This window comes from Haematobia irritans, chromosome 3 (genome assembly GCF_050003625.1).
Source record: "Haematobia irritans isolate KBUSLIRL chromosome 3, ASM5000362v1, whole genome shotgun sequence".
NCBI lineage: Eukaryota > Metazoa > Arthropoda > Insecta > Diptera > Muscidae > Haematobia > Haematobia irritans.
In genome coordinates, this window is record NC_134399.1 from 38765761 (window position 1) to 38785609 (window position 19849).

At 30.2% G+C, this 19849-nt stretch overlaps 1 protein-coding gene across 1 annotated transcript; it reads right to left on the minus strand.

Moving 5' to 3' along the window:
* Positions 1 to 1330: 1330 nt before the first annotated feature.
* On the minus strand, positions 1331 to 10990 carry schlank (ceramide synthase schlank). The gene is made up of 7 exons (XM_075299118.1): positions 10719 to 10990; positions 8041 to 8161; positions 4317 to 4538; positions 3805 to 4026; positions 3553 to 3668; positions 1655 to 1799; positions 1331 to 1586 (listed from the first exon to the last, which is right to left on the minus strand). The coding sequence occupies exons 1-7, from the start codon at positions 10901 to 10903 to the stop codon at positions 1455 to 1457; spliced, it is 1143 nt and encodes a 380-aa protein (XP_075155233.1). The 5' UTR covers positions 10904 to 10990; the 3' UTR covers positions 1331 to 1454.
* Between the last annotated feature and the right edge of the window lie 8859 nt (positions 10991 to 19849).

Genomic DNA, 19849 nt, shown 5'->3' on the forward strand with positions numbered 1-19849 from the left:
CCGTAAAGTGAGAGTTGTTAAAATTCGATAACAAAGCAATGAGGGCAACAACAGGGCGATCCATAAAAAAGAAAACTTTAAAAAACTTAACCCAACAAACACAAGGATGAACATTTTTCTTAGGTAACGCCATATCAATTTGATAGTGAATCCCATCTTCAACATTAGTTCAAATGGCCTTGCATATTGCTTGCCTTCAACAGATTTTCGAATGGGTTTGAAGTATTAAAATGAAAATTAGTTTGAAAAGTTGTTGCAAATATGTTAAGGAATTGTTGCTAACGTTTTGAATTCTACTGTTGAGGGTAATGTCTGTTTTTTGTTGAGAACGCGATTTTCTCTTTATAATATCAATCTTTCGAACGCGAAAGATTGATATTATAAAGCGAAGTGTCAAAAAGAGATATCGGACATGTATCGCCTTCGAAATATACACACATTTTCCAATTAAAATTTTAATTGAATTTAGAAATTGAATCAATTAAAAATTTAAATGATTCAACTAATTTTGTAACTAAAATAAACATAAATCACAAAAATAATGGTAGCAATTAATTTTTTAATTAGCATTGGTGATGGAAACTATCATTTCAGTGATTGAAAAAATTTCAATTAAAAACTAATTGTATCAATTCATGTTTTGATTGAAGACAAAACTTTTTTTCTGTGGTGTACCCAATGTGAGTATATTTGTTACTTGCTTACAGATTTATCGTGTTGCAACCATATGAGAGACGGATTTGTCCTAAAGTTAAAAGTTCGTCAACTTCATGAGTCATATGCATCCCTTACGTTGTCGTGTAGCTCAAACAATAGTATTTCTCACATTATTATAACTTTTTTTTACAATAGCATATAACGTACGCACGCATGGTATGTAATTCCACCTTAAAGCCTAGTACTAAGATCACGTTTTCGCACGAGAAACTGTTATACTCCATACAAAAAACGTTAGCGCGGAATAAATGCGAAATCTTTGTTTTGAGCACATATTTATACAACCCTGGATTTTTTCGCACGAAAAAATATGCAGGTATATTATTTCGCATAAATAAGTTAACAACCCTGGGTTTGAGACCCTATTTACGGAAATATATGAAGATATTCGTTTTTTGCAGAAACAAACTTAGTACTAAGCATAAAGGCGGAACATGTAATTTACCTAAAGTGGAACTTTAAGGCATTAATGATAAATAAAATAACAATGTTTACAAAGTAATTTCGACCAACATTTAATTGGACTCTCGGGCACCCTTGACGGGAGCTACACATTTGTTATATGAATTATTGAAAATGAATTTGTTAAAGAACAATAAATTGCACAGGCATATAAACAACAATACAGATTACATTTATTATTGTACTAATTAATATACCAATAACATATTACTAGATCAAATTACTAGTAAATATTTATTTGTACAGATTATACATAAAGTGAATATGATGCACTACTAATCAGCTTTCTTCGAAACGTTAGATCTTTTCACGACATTATTTTGAACAGCACCATTAGTTGACAATTTCAGATTTTCTGAACTTTCCGAAACATCACTTTCATCACTCGATCTAATATCACCAGACATCTGAAAAATTTACCAAAGTAAAAAGTTCATTTTGAATTATTCTTTATACATGATTATTAAGTTCTTACCAAGCCTTTCTGTAAAGAATCTATAACAATCTTAAGTATCATATACGTCCATACTATATGCAGAAGAAGTAACATTATGAGCAAACTATTAAAAATATAGTAAGCTGGAAACATGGGAAGTATTTTGGGCGCTTCAATCGACGTGCTAAAATAAAAAAATAGATAATATTTAAATTACTACAAAACAAGTATAATGGGAAGTCATAATGCATATCACATATATGCAATAATATGAAATGTTATTTATTATTAATAATATTGCTATTATTAACCCTTTAATGTTCAATGCTGCCTAAGTGAAACTTTTAATTTCAATTCCCGTTATATATTTTTATTTATTTAAATGGCGTTTTTTAGTTATGCAAGCTCACATCCTGTTGGTGTTTCAGTGACTTTTTGATTTTTTTCTTAAGAAAATTTCTACTAATCATTTGGAGAAAAAGTTTTTATCGAGCAACGAAGTGAAAGATATAAATATAAAATGTGGTCAGCCTTCAAAGTCAAAGTTTTTATCGAGCAACGAAGTGAAAGATATAAATATAAAATGTGGTCAGCCTTTTCAAAACTAACCCTATTTTTCGTCATGGATCTGAAAAAAAAAAAACAGAACACCTAGAACTGGGAATTTTTTCCAGTTCATATCTGACATGAGACAAACACATATCTAGCATTAGCAAATTGTGACATGAAATGTTTAATTTCATTGAGCCATATTAATATTTGAAATCAAATTAATTAGCGAATAACTGTTTCTTGTTTACAAATCGGTATCCAAAGGCAATAGCCGAGATATCGAAGGGTTAAAAAAGTCAAACTGCTTTTGTCATGTAATTTCAATATACCTGTACAATGGCGAGCATTTATGCACACATCAGATTTTAGTTTAAAACTGCATATTTAAAACTGCATATGATGTGTTCGTACGGAATATTTGGCCTCTACGTTTGAACATTTTATCTAAGTTACACTATCGAGCTGTACAAGGAGTATTTTTAAATATTCCACCATATCATGGATCGAATTTAGATTTTAGCTTTGCACTGGACATTGCATAGTCTAAAATGTTTAATTTGATAGCCAATTCTTCACAATTGTTTCTGTGTCCCCTGTGTATGTATAGTTGTCCATAAAATCGAATGAATTACCTAGAATGCGGAGGTAATCCTCCATTTTTATTATATAAACGATTATTACCAATCGATCGAGTTGTCACCGAAACAGATACAAACCATCAAGCTTATTTTTTTTTTTAATTTTTTAATTTTCGAATCTGAATGAAAATGATTTATTTTGTTTTTATCTAACCATACTTCGTGTTTCAAGTCTTCCACATTCCATTTTATTTTTGTTTATTGTATAATTCTAAGCGATCCTTCACATTTTTCAAGTGGTATCGCAACGCTTCATTATTCATTCATGAAAATTTTGTGTTTACAAAATATAGTTTTGCTTAGCTGTCTATCCAGATATTATGTAAACGTTCTTTGTATTGGTATAATATCATTATTACACCTATAAAACTATATATTATAAATCCATAAATGACTGTCATAAAACAATGAGTTTTCAGTAAAATTTAAATCGACCGTGCCTTATCTAGTGGGTATTGAAAATATTTGTTGATTGTATCAACTGCTTTTATTCTCGAGAAAAATGGACGGTGATATTTATTTTGTTTTATTACAGTAAATATGAGCATCAAAAAATAGAAAATCTTTAGCATATGAGGCAATCAGATAGATTTTTTAGATAAAGAGATTTAAACTATGATTATATGTTCTCAGATAAACTTGTTTATATTTTGAATTTCTCGGAATATTGCAATTTTTTTTTGAATGCGATTCCTGAGTAGTTTCACCTAATTAGGAAACGGTAAATGGATATTAGTGAATAGTTACCTGTAAATAATGCGAGGATAGAAACCAAGCCTAGTAATTAACCATACAACTGTAAATATAGCAAATATGACATCACACAATTTTTGATATTTGGCATATTTCGTCAGTTTTGCTGCCTGCAAATAGAAATTGGAATATAATGTTAACATTTTATTTATTTAAACTATTCAAAGCTTTTTAAAGGCCGTTTCAGCGAATTGCAATGAACTATTGTACTTTATATAAAATAAATGCATTATTTTGAACACTCACTTCTAAGAAAATATCTGCGCAATCGTGGATGACCAGCACCAAAGAACCAACTCTATGTAAATTGCAAATCCAACTCAGGGACATCAATAGCAAAGTTACCATGTGATGTATAAACATTTGCCAAAAATCTTTCCGCTTCACATCGAAGAATTGTGTTACAGTTAGAGACCAATAGAATGCCATTGATATCATGTAATACCACCATATGTCACCTGTAACAGACTATTGAATATTTGAAATAAGTATTTTTTTGTATAAAAAATTGGGTGATTGTTTTCTTGTTCATTGTTAAAAATTGGAGATTTTAAGGTCGACCTTAGAATCCCAGTAGATGACAGAGAATTATTTGCGTGTCGCTTGTTGTATTAATATTTAAAATTTACTAAGTTGTTTTTTTTTTTTTTTTTTTTTAGATGACAATCTCATTTTTCAATCATACACACGTAATATCTTCACGTTTAAATACATAACACATATTTTGTATTTCATAAAATACGTTAATACACGCATACCTGATGAGGATAACCATACCAGCAGGTTTTGACATCCCAAAACCAAGGTTTATCCCATAGAACAATAACTCCAAAAATAAAACTGTATGTATAATATATACACCTCCAGGTATTTTCACAAAATTTGGTCAACGTGGACGGTTTATCTTGAGCTCTCCTTAGACGCCACCAGCGTTCAATCTGACGTTCAGTCATGTTAAGATGTTTGGTTAATGATGTTATCTGCAATGTAGATAAATTGGATTGTATTAGGTAAGTTGTACATGCATCTTCCGATAGAGTTGAATACAATTAAAATATTTTTATGAATAACATAACATGATAGAATACTCGTATAATTACTAACTATATTATTTTTATGATTGTTTGATATCGACTCAAGCGATTTATGACCAAATGAATGATTCTACATATTTTCATTATTAGATTCAAGCTTTCTAAGACAATGGAAATGGAGGAAATTGATCGATTACAAATCTATGTACTTCTAATATACATGAAAATTTCCTTTATTCCTAGACGCGATCTGTTTGTGTCGACGTAAGAAAAAAAAAAAAAAAAAAAACAATTTTAAGCCTGTGGCCTCTTTGGCATTTTCTTTTCTTGTGGAATATTTGCACTTTTTTGCATTTCTCCCGTAGTAGTGTCTTTTAGTTTTTTTTTTCTGTAAAAAGGCAGCAGTTTGAAAAGGTCAGCAGCAAATGACGGCATTTTCAGCACTGCAAACAAACAAGTGGGCTGCAATTGCCCTAAAAAGCGGAGTTGCTTATGCTGTTGATAGTGACTTCAATAAATGAATGATGGCGACTCGAGTTAATGGAAATTGAATAAATTCAATGTTTTTATTCCTATTTCATTCCTATTTATCAAAACTTATTATTATATAATGGGCTTAAATTTTTTAATGAACTGCCAATTGAATTAAAAACTGAAAATAACATAAATTCCTTTAAAAAAAACGCAAATTTCATATGTGAAAGAAAAATTTTGAACAAGTTTTGTAATGTCAAAATTATCCAATCCAATTTAATAATTTAACCTTGAATTTAACGTACGAGAATGTTTTAATATTTTATAATTTTGAAAATAAACACATTAACGGCAATTTTCATGTAGCTCCGTTAGGCATTAACTGTCAATTAACAAAAAGAAAATTTCAAATATCTTCACTCCGGTTAACTTTAACTGAAAAATTGTCGATAGTTAAGTTCCTAACTGGCATATGGAATATATAGGCAAGACGGCAGCTATGTCCATAATACGGTTTAAAAGTTCGTTAGTTAACGGAGCACTAACGGAGCTTCATGAAAATGGGCGTAACCCAAGTTAATTTTACGTTAGCCATGTTTAAATTCTTTTCTGCCCGTAAAAATTATACTTTTTTAGGTTGCTGACAGCACTATAAAATTGTACACTCTGTACAGACAATATGGAAGAAAAGCCTTTTATCAGAAAAGAAAACACCTTTGTTAATTGTAGCTAACGAGAATAAAGCTTGTAAGGTGCATTCAAATATTACATCTCGATTTCTTTTTAGTGTAAAAATAAAAGAGATAAAAATTAAGAGATTTGTATATATACGAAGAGATGATGTGCAGTGTAGGTCGAAATCATTGACTGGGAAGAGAGAGTTAGCATATAAGGCACAAATGACCTATATTATAGAACTACATTAAAGGCTATGAAAATGCGTCCTTCCATAGTCATGCGTGTATATATTGTATATCTTTCTCCTTAATCAATGAAAGCTCGAATCTAATTGTAATAATATAAATTACTAATTATAAATGAACCCTTTCACAGTAAAGACACATGACCAAATACAACACTATTTATTGGAAGTTTATGGCAACCCTCGTAAACCTACAAAAGTAGGTTTACGAGGCTTGCCTTTTATATAACCCTAGTGTTGTAATCTGCCAACTGACAGCTCTATCGTAAAGCTTGATTTTGAGGTTATACGTTCTCCGAGCATCATTTGTGTTGTTTACAGATGAATCTCGCCCAAAAAATTGAATTAAATGGTGAATATTTTCGTGCAATTTTTTTTAAAGTTGATTAACTCAACAATAGTGCACAGATAAACTTAATTCAGCTTTGATGAAGCTCCGCCAAGGACCAGTTTATCGATGGTATTGTGAATTCACTCGATGTCGTTCCCGAAAACATTGATGCTGTGCGCCAACTGATATTGCAAGATCGTCATGTGACCCTATCGTTAGATTGAGACAACCTTAAGTATTAGTGGGACCGGCATACATTCAATATTGCATAAACTTTTGGCCGTAAAAAATTGTTTGCGTTGGATCCAACACAATTTTTTAAAAAAAGGCTCATGTCGATTGCTCGAAAGACATGCTCCAAAATACAATCGCGGTGTTTCGAAACACCTCTATGACATCGGGACAGATGAATCGTGGATTTACACGTACGAGCCCGAAAGTAAACAGCAGTCGAAGGTTCGATACCTGAAGGAGCGGTTGATACGTCCAGATTGTATGTTTTGGAGATACCTCAACCGGATACATCAAAAACGATTTTCGATTATTAATATTTGTTTTTGTTCTCCAATCCCGTTATATAAAAGACAACGGGGGGTTTCTTTAAATATATTAAGGAAACTTGGTAAGGCCACAGTGCACAGTGTGGCGCCCAATTAAAAAAGGGGTGGTTTCTAACGATTCCAGTTGATTCAAACCAGCGTTGCCGTGTTTTTTATATAAAATCCCTAAAAAGTTGTCCAAATACAAATACAGTATGAACGACGCAAAAACCATTTCTTCTTGTTAATTCTAAGATTTCAATGTATGCGGGTGATGTTAAGATATCACTGAAGATAATTTACTACAGGATGATTTGAATAGCTTTAGTTACTTGTGTAGAAAAATTGCGACCATATGCGATTCGATTCTTAGCAATGTTGGTTCTTTTTTTCATCTGGATATTGTAATGGATCATAGGCTTAATTCGAATGATCATGTTAGTTTGATTGTGAATAAGGCATTTGGGGTCCTAGGATTTATAAAGCTTTGGACGAAGGAGTTTTCGGGCCCTTACCCTTGTTAGACCCATATGGAGTATAGGATCCTCGATATCCTTGCTTTGAGACATCTTCATTGAAGCAGTGAGTTCGTTCTCCTTCGTATCTTCTATATTGAAGCTGAATCTTTTGCCTGCTCATAAGAGCCGACGGACGATGACTGATTCTACAATGATGTATAGGTTAATTAAAGGTTGTATTCGATGCTCAGAATTTGTATCTAGGTTTTGTCACTTTCAAGCATTCTACGAATTTACATTTTTGTAATTTAAATTCAACCTTGCCTAATCTAACCTTAGTATATAAATTAATTTTAATTCACTTTATCATTAATTATTGAAAAAGATTTTTAGTCGCTTTATTTTTTTTTTTTATATGACCGCTGCTTTTATATTTTTCTTTTCTTTCCTCTGTAACCAGAGAAACTACTCCTCGTTGTCCGGATCATGGTCCCTACGTAATGGTAATGGTGACAGAGTCCCGTAATCAGAATGGACCGGAAAGTGGGCATTGCGTTAGTCCAGAAAAAGAAAATAAAACACTATCTTGTAAATGTAAATCATTATACGTCATACGAATGCAATGAGCGCTTGCGTCAGTATAGTCTTACTTTCCCTATGATGCATCTGTTTCTTCAGAAATTTGTATCCATTCAATATGTTTTTTTAACTGGGTTTACGTTACCTTTTTATCGTCAAGTCGATGTGATTTTTCATACATTGTTTCTAGCAGTTGAATTTTTTCAGCCTTTTTATGTCTCGAACCTTTGATACCCAGAGATATTCCTATGGGTGATATCCAAAATCTGAAAAGAAATTAAAGTGCATACATGTAGTACCTTGTTTATTAATTTGTTTAATATTCAGAATACATGTTATCATAATAAATACAAATCACAAAAATTAAAAATTCAACTAGCTTTGAAACACTTCTCCTTATTTTTTATTTCGTAACCAATTCGACATGAATAATAATGGAATTACTATATCCGGGTATCATTTGATGTCTTCAACACACAGTATGTTTTACTAAAAAAATGATTTTATCTTTTTTAATTTCCTTCAATATAGATTGACCAACAGGTGTAATCAATTTTTAACATTGTACGTGTATTCTGCGAAATTGACGTCGTTATATAAAGATAAAATCAGAAAAATAAGGATAATAAATAATTTCAAATTTTATTATTATTTATAAAATCTGAACAAACTATGCGAAAACAATTCAGCAGATGAAAAACTATGAATAACAATTTGCGTTGTTACAATTACAAATGTGTTGTTTTCGCAGGTATATCTTGCTAAATCACTAGTGATGCCACGTCTGACATACGCCTTCGTCTCTGGACACAAGTTAATGTACTAATGGAGCATTGTATGCTTTTGAAAGTGACCACCTTCCCCGATCTGGACATAAGATAATATACCAGTACTCAGCAAAAAAAAAAGCGTCGCCAAAAAAGTAATGAAAGTGTTCTTTTTGGATCCGGAAGTGGTGCAATATTGACGCAGAAGCGATGAATTTAACATGGGCTTGTCATACGATGGAAGTCCTCCATTTCAACAGCCGTTGCACTGAATTTGCATCACTTCTTTAGGTGTGATCCAAATTCAATGTTTTGGATGTAAATTAAAAAAGTCTGTGATATTTTGTCAAAAAATTATTTTTATATTTTTTTTAAATTTTTAATGGATTCAACGCTTGTGGGAAACGTTTGACCTCAAATATTTTCAAAAATTCACAATTTTTTCAGATTTGATTTAGCATTTTTTTCGACAAAATTTAAATGATTTCTACCATTTTATGAATTCTTACCCTGTTTTTAACCTATTTGAAACAAAAATGTTAAAATTACCCATTAAAAGTATGAAAAACCAAGATATAAAAAATTGAATTAAAAGAACTTCCTGGGTAGTTAAAATAAAGAACATCATTGGGAGTGCATCTTCTGGAAGTGCTTTTAAAGTTGTGCCTTTGGAAGAACTTCCAAATTTTTTTGCTGGGTAGTTCATTGTGCATTTTATGCTCTTGAAAGTGACACAACGTTTTAACCAATTCTTTCGACAAATACTGTTTTTGTTGTAATAATTGTTTTGTTTATTTGGACAAATTTCAGTCATGTGTTTTTTTTTGGAAGCACATTAAAATAGGGATATTGATTATAGCCACTGTCTAAAATTTTGTTACAAATATGGAAGTAAAAAAATTGTTTTATGTTTCATGTGTAAAAGCGTTTAATAAGAATAAATATTTTATAATTCATTGAACAACATGCATCTGAATTAACATTTTTAGGAATCGCAGTTGACTGTCACCAAAACTATTGAATAGTATTCAATCGTGATTGGACTTTTAATTATTTATGTATTTGTATTCCTTACTAAAAGTATATGTAAGTTGTGTGATTGATAATTCGATGTCTAGAACTTATCGATTGAAATTATTTTTTAACTCCAATGAGCATGTTCTAAAATTTAGAAAATGTCTTCATAACATCTCAAATTGATTACAAATCGTATGGATATAAAACAAACAAAAATGTTATTTGTGTTTAGTTAATTCAAGTTTACTTAATTTCCTTTTTAAACGGTATCTTTATAGAATTACGCTAATTTTTTAATAACAAAATCAAGTAAAACATGAACAATGTTTCGGATTTTCTTAGATTATGGCACATCTTGCGATCCGCATCTAAATCATGTAATATAATTTCATTCAGAAGCATTAGTACTTACAAATAATAATAGCTTTAAGTTATTTCGATACTATGCACATATAGGAAACTCAACATGCACGCATGAATGACATCGCCAATTTATGACTTTGTTTCGCGACGAATAGAAAAGTGCGTAAAGTAGTGCATTATGGATTTTTCATAAGACTGAGTGGTGCTACAAACTCTGAATCAGGCGATGAAAGCAACCAAAATGCAAAGTAAATTGCTATAAACTATTCATAAATGGTTAAAAATTTGTAAAAATTATTACAAACCTATTTTTTTAAAAGAGGAAAATATAAAAAAAAAACGTCCCACATACCCCCCGCTGTTTTTGTCTATACTACATGTTTTTCAGTTGAAATGTCATATATTCTTTCCAAATAGATAGTTTTGATACTTTGAATGACAAGAATTTCGTCGTTACTATAAACAATATACATTTTCGGTCTAAGTTCAATGTTTAGAGTTCCTATTTTAAGATCCACTCATTTATGGGCGTGAACAACACATAGCGTGGTACCCGGTAAAGGTATCGGACAAATTTGGGTGTGTTAATCAAAATGTAGTATGTATACAGCTGAGCGTCACATAAACATATAATAGTCATACTTGGATTTTATACACATATCTTATCTTTTATTACCTTTCTAAGGAGTATCTTATTAACATGATAACTGCAGCCAGAGGCAAAGGCCATACAAGATCCTTATAATCAGCATGCTGCACGTCGTCTCTGGAGCCAGGAGCTATATCTGCCCAAGTTACATTGGGCGGAAGCCATACTGTAGGCGACCAAAATAGTTCACTCAATTGCTTCAGCCCCTCCATTTGACGCAATATATTTTAATTCAGATGTAGTCACTAAGAAACAAAACTTCTGATGGTCATTGCTTAAATTCGTGATTAGAATAATACACACGAACAGTGATGCCATATCGTCCAATCATGTTATCCAATATCGTAATACTTTAGAAATTCTTTAGTTATAATGGGTCGGTCACACGTATGTGATTTGTTATAGCGGGCTGTTCAGATTGATAGAATATTTGTACAAAAATGTCTGTACCCTGCCAACATTTTTTGAATTTGGTGGCGCTTCTGAGAATCCCCGCTACGTCGAAAACAGTCGTATACGATATCCAAAACTCCTCGGAAAAGCGCCGTCACTATTGAGAAGTTGTACCACGCCAAGTTGCTACAAAAAAGTGTCGCATGAGTGCAATTATTAGGTGCACTTCTGGATACATTTAGAAGGACGCCAATAAGAGTCCCTTCAAACAGACAAAGTGCATTTTAAGATAGTTGTAAAATAATCATTGTGGTCAAGTAAAACACGATTGTTTAGATATTTATTAATTTTATTAAACATTTATAAATTCTCATAAATATAACATTTATACGACTGTCACATCACATTTAACATATATTTATGCATTAATAAAAGATTGATGTTGAGTTACAAGTTACATGTTGTAGCGTCTATCAGACAGTGCTTCTATTCCCAACGGAGGTGTCTGGAAAAATATTTGAAAAACTATCATTTTATTCCATTTGGAAAGTCAAAAATTGTTTACCAATATACCTTTCACAATTTTAAGCGAAATAACTATGTTTTCAGCACTCAGTATCAAGTTGCTATAATAATTTTGCAAAAATTTAGCTCAGAAAATTTGAATGAAATATATTAGTTGTACAACTAATATCATTACTATTCGAATAACTTCAAATTGATTTTATAATGGATAATTGTATGTTAATTATTTCAATTGTATATTTTTCAACATCAAAAGCAAAGCAGCCTATAGAATTTATATATAAAATTTATTTAACTTATTTTTAGACTTTGGCGTCAAGCATATATTTATTGTGTGCACACTCATTGTGTGTCGTCCTTTAGGTTCTCAAAATGCTTCAATGTATGGTCTTCAAACAAACTGGTCTTCATTTTTATTGTTATACCCTAAACCACATAAAATATTGATTTTAGGCCCATAAAACGTATACCGATAGATTAACCGATATATATATATATATATATATATATATATATATATATATATATATATATATATATATATATATATATATATATATATATATATATATATATATATATATATATATATATATATATATATATATATATATATATATATATATATATATATATATATATATATATATATATATATATATATCCAATGATATGCACGAAGGAAACAAAATCAAAAAAATTACCAAACTATTGGTTTAATAGCAATTTAAAGAGAATGAAAGTTCACAAACAACAATTACATCAAAGAGCTGTTTGGATAAACGATAATACTAGTTGGGAAAATTATAGGCATTTCAGCAATCAATACAAATCATAACTTCGTAGTGCTAAGGAAACTTTTATCAGTAATTAAATTGATAACTGTACAGATCAACGGTCAATGTGGAAAACTACACAGAAAAAAATATCACCAAAATATTTCCAATTAAAAAGTTAATTTTTTCAATTAATAAATTAATTGATACAATTAACTTTTTAATCATGATAGAAACATAAAGTTAATTAAGTCAATGATTGAAAGTTTTAAAATGTTTAATTAAAAAATTAATTGATACAATTAACTTTTTAATCAAATTCGGAAGACTCCCAATAAACACAGGATGAGCGTTTTTCAATTGCATCAACTTTTCAGTTTGAGGGTAAATATAATTTTCAACATAAATTCAACTTGACTTGAAATAGATCATCTTCAATACATCTTCAAATTGTTTGCGAATTACTTCCAATTTGCCAAAATGTTGACGAAATCTTTGAAAAGGTGTTGAAGATAATATGAGAAAACTTTGACAAAACACTACTCTAAAATGCAACGAAAAACCCCTGTGGTTTTCAATACTTATTTATGCAACGAAGTTCGTGGTCAATTGCAAGAAAAAATAAAAAATGGAAAATTTTAGACAAATAACCAAATAGTTTATAAAAATAGGTAAGTGAAAATAAAAAATGAAATAAAACTTTAAGGAAGTCACTAAATGTATATCTCTTTGCAGAAAACTAAAATTATGGATTCTACGTTCTTGAAAACATTAAAAAGCTGACAGATGAAAACATGGTGGACAATTAACTGGAACTGCTTCAAATAGTTTATAATAATTGGTACGTCAATATGAAAAATTAAATCAACACTTTAGAAAAGTCACTAAATTTAAATCTCTTTGCAGAAAACTAAAATCTTTGGATGCTACATTCTTGCTAACAATAAGAAGCTGACCAATGAAAAATGAGTGGCTTATCGACAAGAAAAAGTTTCCAGAATCATTACAAGAGCAACCAATTAAAATTGTTAAAAACAACAAATTGTTGAAATCAACAACTTCTGAATGAAAATGTGCATCACATCGTCAGTTTAATTCATATGCTATTATCAGTTTAAAATGGATATTTTGTGAATTCCTTCTGCTGGAAATCAATTCTAACACACGGTCCAGTACGTTCCTAATTTCAAATTGCCCGCATGTTAATAAATTTTAATGCTGTTTTATGACACCAAAAGGAAGGAAATCGAATTATCAATGCAAAAGTGTTTAGTAATAATGTTTAAGATATTTAAAGTTTTGTTGTTTGTTTGTTTTTTTTTTTGTTCTTATTTGTTGATATGTTTAATAAGATTATTATTTATCAATTGGTATTGTAGTGTATTATGTAGTGTAGTGTATTATTATATATTTTATTTTGATGAAAATGAATAAATTATACAAAATCCATAGAATTTTGGCTTTGACTTTCAATTTGAAGTGGGGATATCATTCATACACATTTAGGTTGAAAAGTTTTTGCAACGATGTTAATTTTGAATTTGACTCGCATCGCAAAATGTTTGACAAATTATTGAGTAGCGATGCATTTCAATTTGAGGATAACACTTGAGATATTATTGGTAATGTGTTGAATTTCACTGTTGAGGGTAATGTCTGTTTTTTGTTGAGAACGCGATTTTCTCAACAATTTCTCAACTTGAATATTACCATAATCCTTTGAAAAAATGTTTGAAAAATTGTTGAAATTTAGCATTTTTCAAACGTTTGTGTTTATTGGGCTAATTCAGTTAAAAAAGTGCTGATTTGTTTTTACTTTTTTAATTAAAAATGTATTTCAAACAATCATTTGTTAATCCAAATAAAAACTCTAAGACAATCTAACTAAGTAATTAAAAATAGTTACCTTTTTTAATTAATAAATTAATTGCGTTTTGCAATCAACATCAATTAAATTTTTAATTGAATCAATTAAAAAATTAATTGAATTTTGCTGAAAAAATCGATTAATTTTTTAATCAAGATTTTTTTTATGCCCAATTAAAACTGTGATTGATACTATCATTTTCGTGATTGAAGACATTTCAATTAAAAAATTAATTGGATCAATTAATTTGGTGATAGAATCAGAGAAAATTTTTTTTGTGTGTATAGAAGAATTTGTACTTAAGAAAGATGATACCCATATTAAGAAAATGAAAGTAAATGGATCCCTCATATCTGATGAGAAACGCATAGCTGAAGAAATGAACAAATTTTTTATAGAGAGTGTAGAAGAAATAGTCAGCAGTATACCTCCGATCAATTATGAAAATAATATTTCACACATTCCAAAGGAGAACTTCAAATTCAAATTTATAAATACCAATGATTTGAAATCTTTATTAAAGGGAATGAATACAAAAAAAGATCAACATTTTCTTTTAGTAAAAATTCTATAAAATAACATTGACTTGCTTGGTGAAGCAATAAAACGTTTAATAAATGAATCTATGCGATGGGGAATTTTCCCTAAATGTCTAAAAGAGTCATATGTAATACCCATACCGAAAATCAAAAATACGGATAACCCCAATGAAATAAGACCAGTAAATATGCTTCCGATTCTTAGTAAAATATTGGAAAAAGTAATATACACGCAACTGAATAGCTATTTTGAATCAAATAATGTATTTATCGAAACGCAATCAGGATTCAGACATAATTACAACTGTGAGTCCCTTTTGAATCTCGTTATTACTCAATGGAAATCTGAAGTCACGAATAAAAATTGCATCGTAGCAGTTTTCTTGGACTTAAAACGTGCATTTGAAACCGTCGATAGAGAATTATTGGTACAGAAAATTGAAAAATATGGAGTAAAAGGAGTTGAAAGTAAATGGTTTAAAAGTTACCTGGAGGAGAGAACACAAAGAACAAAATGTGGCCTTTATGTTTCATCAGGGAGTACTGTAGGAATCGGTGTACCGCAGGGAGCAATATTAGGAACACTGCTATTTTTAATATATATTAACGATCTAAAAAACATATTAAGAAATACTAAATTATGCTTGTTTGCTGATGATGCTTTGTTGTACATAAGTGGAAAGAAATACAAACGAATGTATATCAAAGCTTAATGAAGATCTAAGATCAGTGGAAAAGTATTTAAAAATGAACAAACTGAAGCTCAACATAAACAAAATTAACGTAATGGTTATCAATGGAGTCATTGAAGGAAATATTCTAATCGATGGACAAGAAGTGAATCAAGTTGAGGAAATAAAGTACTTAGGTATTGTAATTGACAAAAAATTGAAGTTTGATGCACATTACAACTATATCTGCAAAAAGATCTCAAAAGAAGTTGCTTTTTTAAAAAGAGTACACTTTGAGTACTGTTCAACAATCATGTTTATGGGAAATCAAGCTATGAAAGCCAGACTTCAGAAGTTACAAAATAAAGCAATGCGAGCGATTCTAAAATGTCATCATTTAAAACATACAATCAGCATGTTGAATAAACTAAAATGGATGTCAGTTAACCAAAGACTTACAATGAACGCATTGATATATATTTAAAATAAAGCACGACTTAGTTCCAAAGTATATGCAAAGTGTTATAACGTATGTAGCAAACGTTCAGCCGTACAATTTATGAAATATTCAAGATTTTCGATTAAATATAAGTAGAACCAATTTTTATCAAAACTTATTGTTATATAATGGGCTTAAATTATTTAATGAACTGCCAATTGAATTAAAAAATGAAAATAACATACATTCCTTTAAAAAATCGCTCATTTCATATGTAAAAGAAAATTTTTGAAAAGTTATGTAATGTCAAAATTACCCAATCCAATTTAATAATTTAACGAAGTATTGTTTAAAATCAGTAGCATGTTATGCTAAAGAGTCTGCTAAAAACAGCAGTCGATGTCTGCTGTTATATTTTTGTACTTCAGGGCCAAATGAACGACAATTTATAAAATTTTTAGGTTATAAATTTTTCCCCAAAGCATATTTAAGAACCAAAAGTAGTTTTTGTTATATTTTTGCACTGTAATATACTTACAAACTCCTAAATACGATCAGCAAACATTTTGTTTGCTGTTATGCCTCAATTCGATAAATATTCAGATTTTTTGGTCAAATACTATAGATATTCATAAAATATTGTTTTAATTATGTTAGGATAGGATAGCTCCTAATACGCTTTACAGACTATCAGTTATTCCGGACGGAATGTCGGTGTTTGTAAAGAATCTTGCAGTGTGCCGGATCGATACGACTTGTCGGCGATGACTAAATAATCGGTAAATGTGTTATCGTTCCCATAAACATGCAGCAGTATCGATTATGCCTTCGGACTTAACTTATAATGTGCACAATATATGGGATATGTTCGACACGAGCACTGTCGTCCGGAATAACTGATAGTCTGTAAAGCGCATAAGTTGTTTTGTTTTAGCCAGGGTATATATATATATATATATATATATATATATATATATATATATATATATATATATATATATATATATATATATATATATATATATATATATATATATATATATACCCTGTAGGAAGACTGGGGTCTAGTGTCTCAATTTTGACAGCTGTAAAAAATAATATGAGCAAAAGAAATTTAAAAAGACTAGTGAAAAAACAATCGTATATAAATATCGCAAAAAACAAAAAACTTCGGAGAGGACAGTGAGCCTGTGCAGAGTTCGGAGGACATTTTATTGCGTCTTTGATGGATAGGTCGAACAGAAATTAGAAATTTCGAGTTAAAATAGTGGTTAATCGAAACAGCATCAACCAGAAATTGGCCAGAGGAACTACTGGATAATTTAAAGAAGGAAAACCTCGATATTTGCGGTTATGATAGGTAAAATCTGTTTGAGCAACGTATTATATTATATATTATTAGTTTTTCTATTTTCAGTTGTTATTTCTAAAGGGTGATTCTTTTGAGGTTAGGATTTTCATGCATTAGTATTTGACAGATCACGTGGGATTTCAGACATGGTGTCAAAGAGAAAGATGCTCAGTATGCTTTGACATTTCATCATGAATAGACTTACGATCTGCCACAACGTCGAATTTTCAGTGAATGGGCCCTAGAAAAGTTGGCAGAAAATCCGCTTTTTTATCGACAAATTTTGTTCAGCGATGAGGCTCATTTCTGGTTGAATGGCTACGTAAATAAGCAAAATTGCCGCATTTGGAGTGAAGAGCAACCAGAAGCCGTTCAAGAACTGCCCATGCATCCCGAAAAATGCACTGTTTGGTGTGGTTTGTATGCTGGTGGAATCATTGGACCGTATTTTTTCAAAGATGCTGTTGGACGCAACGTTACGGTGAATGGCGATCGCTATCGTTCGATGCTAACAAACTTTTTGTTGCCAAAAATGGAAGAACTGAACTTGGTTGACATGTGGTTTCAACAAGATGGCGCTACATGCCACACAGCTCGCGATTCTATGGCCATTTTGAGGGAAAACTTCGGAGAACAATTCATCTCAAGAAATGGACCGGTAAGTTGGCCACCAAGATCATGCGATTTGACGCCTTTAGACTATTTTTTGTGGGGCTACGTCAAGTCTAAAGTCTACAGAAATAAGCCAGCAACTATTCCAGCTTTGGAAGACAACATTTCCGAAGAAATTCGGGCTATTCCGGCCGAAATGCTCGAAAAAGTTGCCCAAAATTGGACTTTCCGAATGGACCACCTAAGACGCAGCCGCGGTCAACATTTAAATGAAATTATCTTCAAAAAGTAAATGTCATGGACCAATCTAACGTTTCAAATAAAGAACCGATGAGATTTTGCAAATTTTATGCGTTTTTTTTAAAAAAAAAGTTATCAAGCTCTGAACAAATCACCCTTTAGTTGTGCAGAATTGTCTGATAAATGTCACAAAATAAGAAAGCTGGAAGCGATGACAACGGGACAACTTGATCTATTTATTGAACTAGCTATAGGACCCATGTGTGATTTGATTTTATTGTATGTTAATCTTTTGCAAATACACAACATAAAAAATATAAATTAAATCAAAAAAGTAAACTTACTTTTACAAAAAAAAATCCAAAACTGTTGACTAAAGTAACCATAAAGTACTACTGACTCATTAGTTCCAATGTCTCCATATGGTCCCATAATTACCATCTAGTCAGTAGTTTTATTGTCAGTAGTGGATTTTAAATGACAAGCATATGTAAAATGTCTATAGCAAAATATATTGTGTGGGGTATACTTTGTCAGTAGTACTGGTGACATAGTCAATAGTGATTGACTATAATATATATATATATATATATATATATATATATATATATATATATATATATATATATATATATATATATATATATATATATATATATATATATATATATATATATATATATATATATATATATATATATATATATATATATATATATATATATATATATATATATATATATATATATATATATATATATATATATATATATATATATATATATATATATATATATATATACATATATATATAGGGGTGGTTTAGGGTATGATATAGTCGGCGCCGCCCGACTTTCTACTTTATACATTTGTTTTAAATAGATTTAATTAAGATTAACTCTTTCATTATAAATATGCTATTTGAAATCAATGGTACGAATTGATAATACTTGTACACTTTGTGAAAATGTTAAGCAAACCGAGTCGAATCTCTGGTCTCTGTGGCCAATGGAATCGACATCGGCCGAAATTCGAAACTTTGTTGAGATGGGCATGTGTTGTTCAAACTCGTGGATCAGTTCCATTCTGGGAACAGCCTGGTGGCCAAGTAGGTTCTTATAAAATTAATGCAGTAAAATGGTTGAAGTTTCGAAACATTTGCTGCTGATAAAAGAAAGATATGGATGTGAGGCCATTATTAACATCTTGGACATTCCCTTTGTAGAAATGGCAATAAAGTTTACATCATTGAAAAACAAAATAGATATTTTATATCTTATTAAGCAATTACACACAAAGAAAAAAACTATACTATAAAAGCATACAATTTACCTAATTTACTAGTATGAAATACGACTTTTGAAGTTTCTTTGGCAAGCAATACGGAGAAAACTAGTTAAAATTAACAGAAGAATATCATTGCAAAATCGTGCAATAAAACTGGTCATTTTAACTTGCTTATATGAAAAAGCACTTTTTGACAGAAATTAAAATATAAATGTTAGATAGCAAAAAATTACTACTTCTATTTGCTATTTTCGATTTGTTATAAATATTTATTACTGGTTACCCCAAATAAAATTCAAATTTTATGATCACTCTTAATATCTATATTTATTACACATGAAATATACATACAGCTCTAAAGGTGAGTATTAAGTTCGAGTTTAGCCGCTAAAATCATCATTTTTCACTAAAGTGAAAACTAAATCAGTATAAAACGCCATAAAACTATACATATTTGT

Coding starts and splice junctions, on each gene's coding strand:
- schlank (XM_075299118.1), bottom strand. CDS start 10,903: ATGGAGGGGCTGAAGCAATTGAGTGAACTATTTTGGTCGCCTACAGTA. Junction 3,669..3,804: donor GCGCAGATATTTTCTTAGAA/GTGAGTGTTCAA, acceptor TTCTATTTGCAG/GCAGCAAAACTGACGAAATA. Junction 1,800..3,552: donor TATCCTCGCATTATTTACAG/GTAACTATTCAC, acceptor TTTTTATTTTAG/CACGTCGATTGAAGCGCCCA.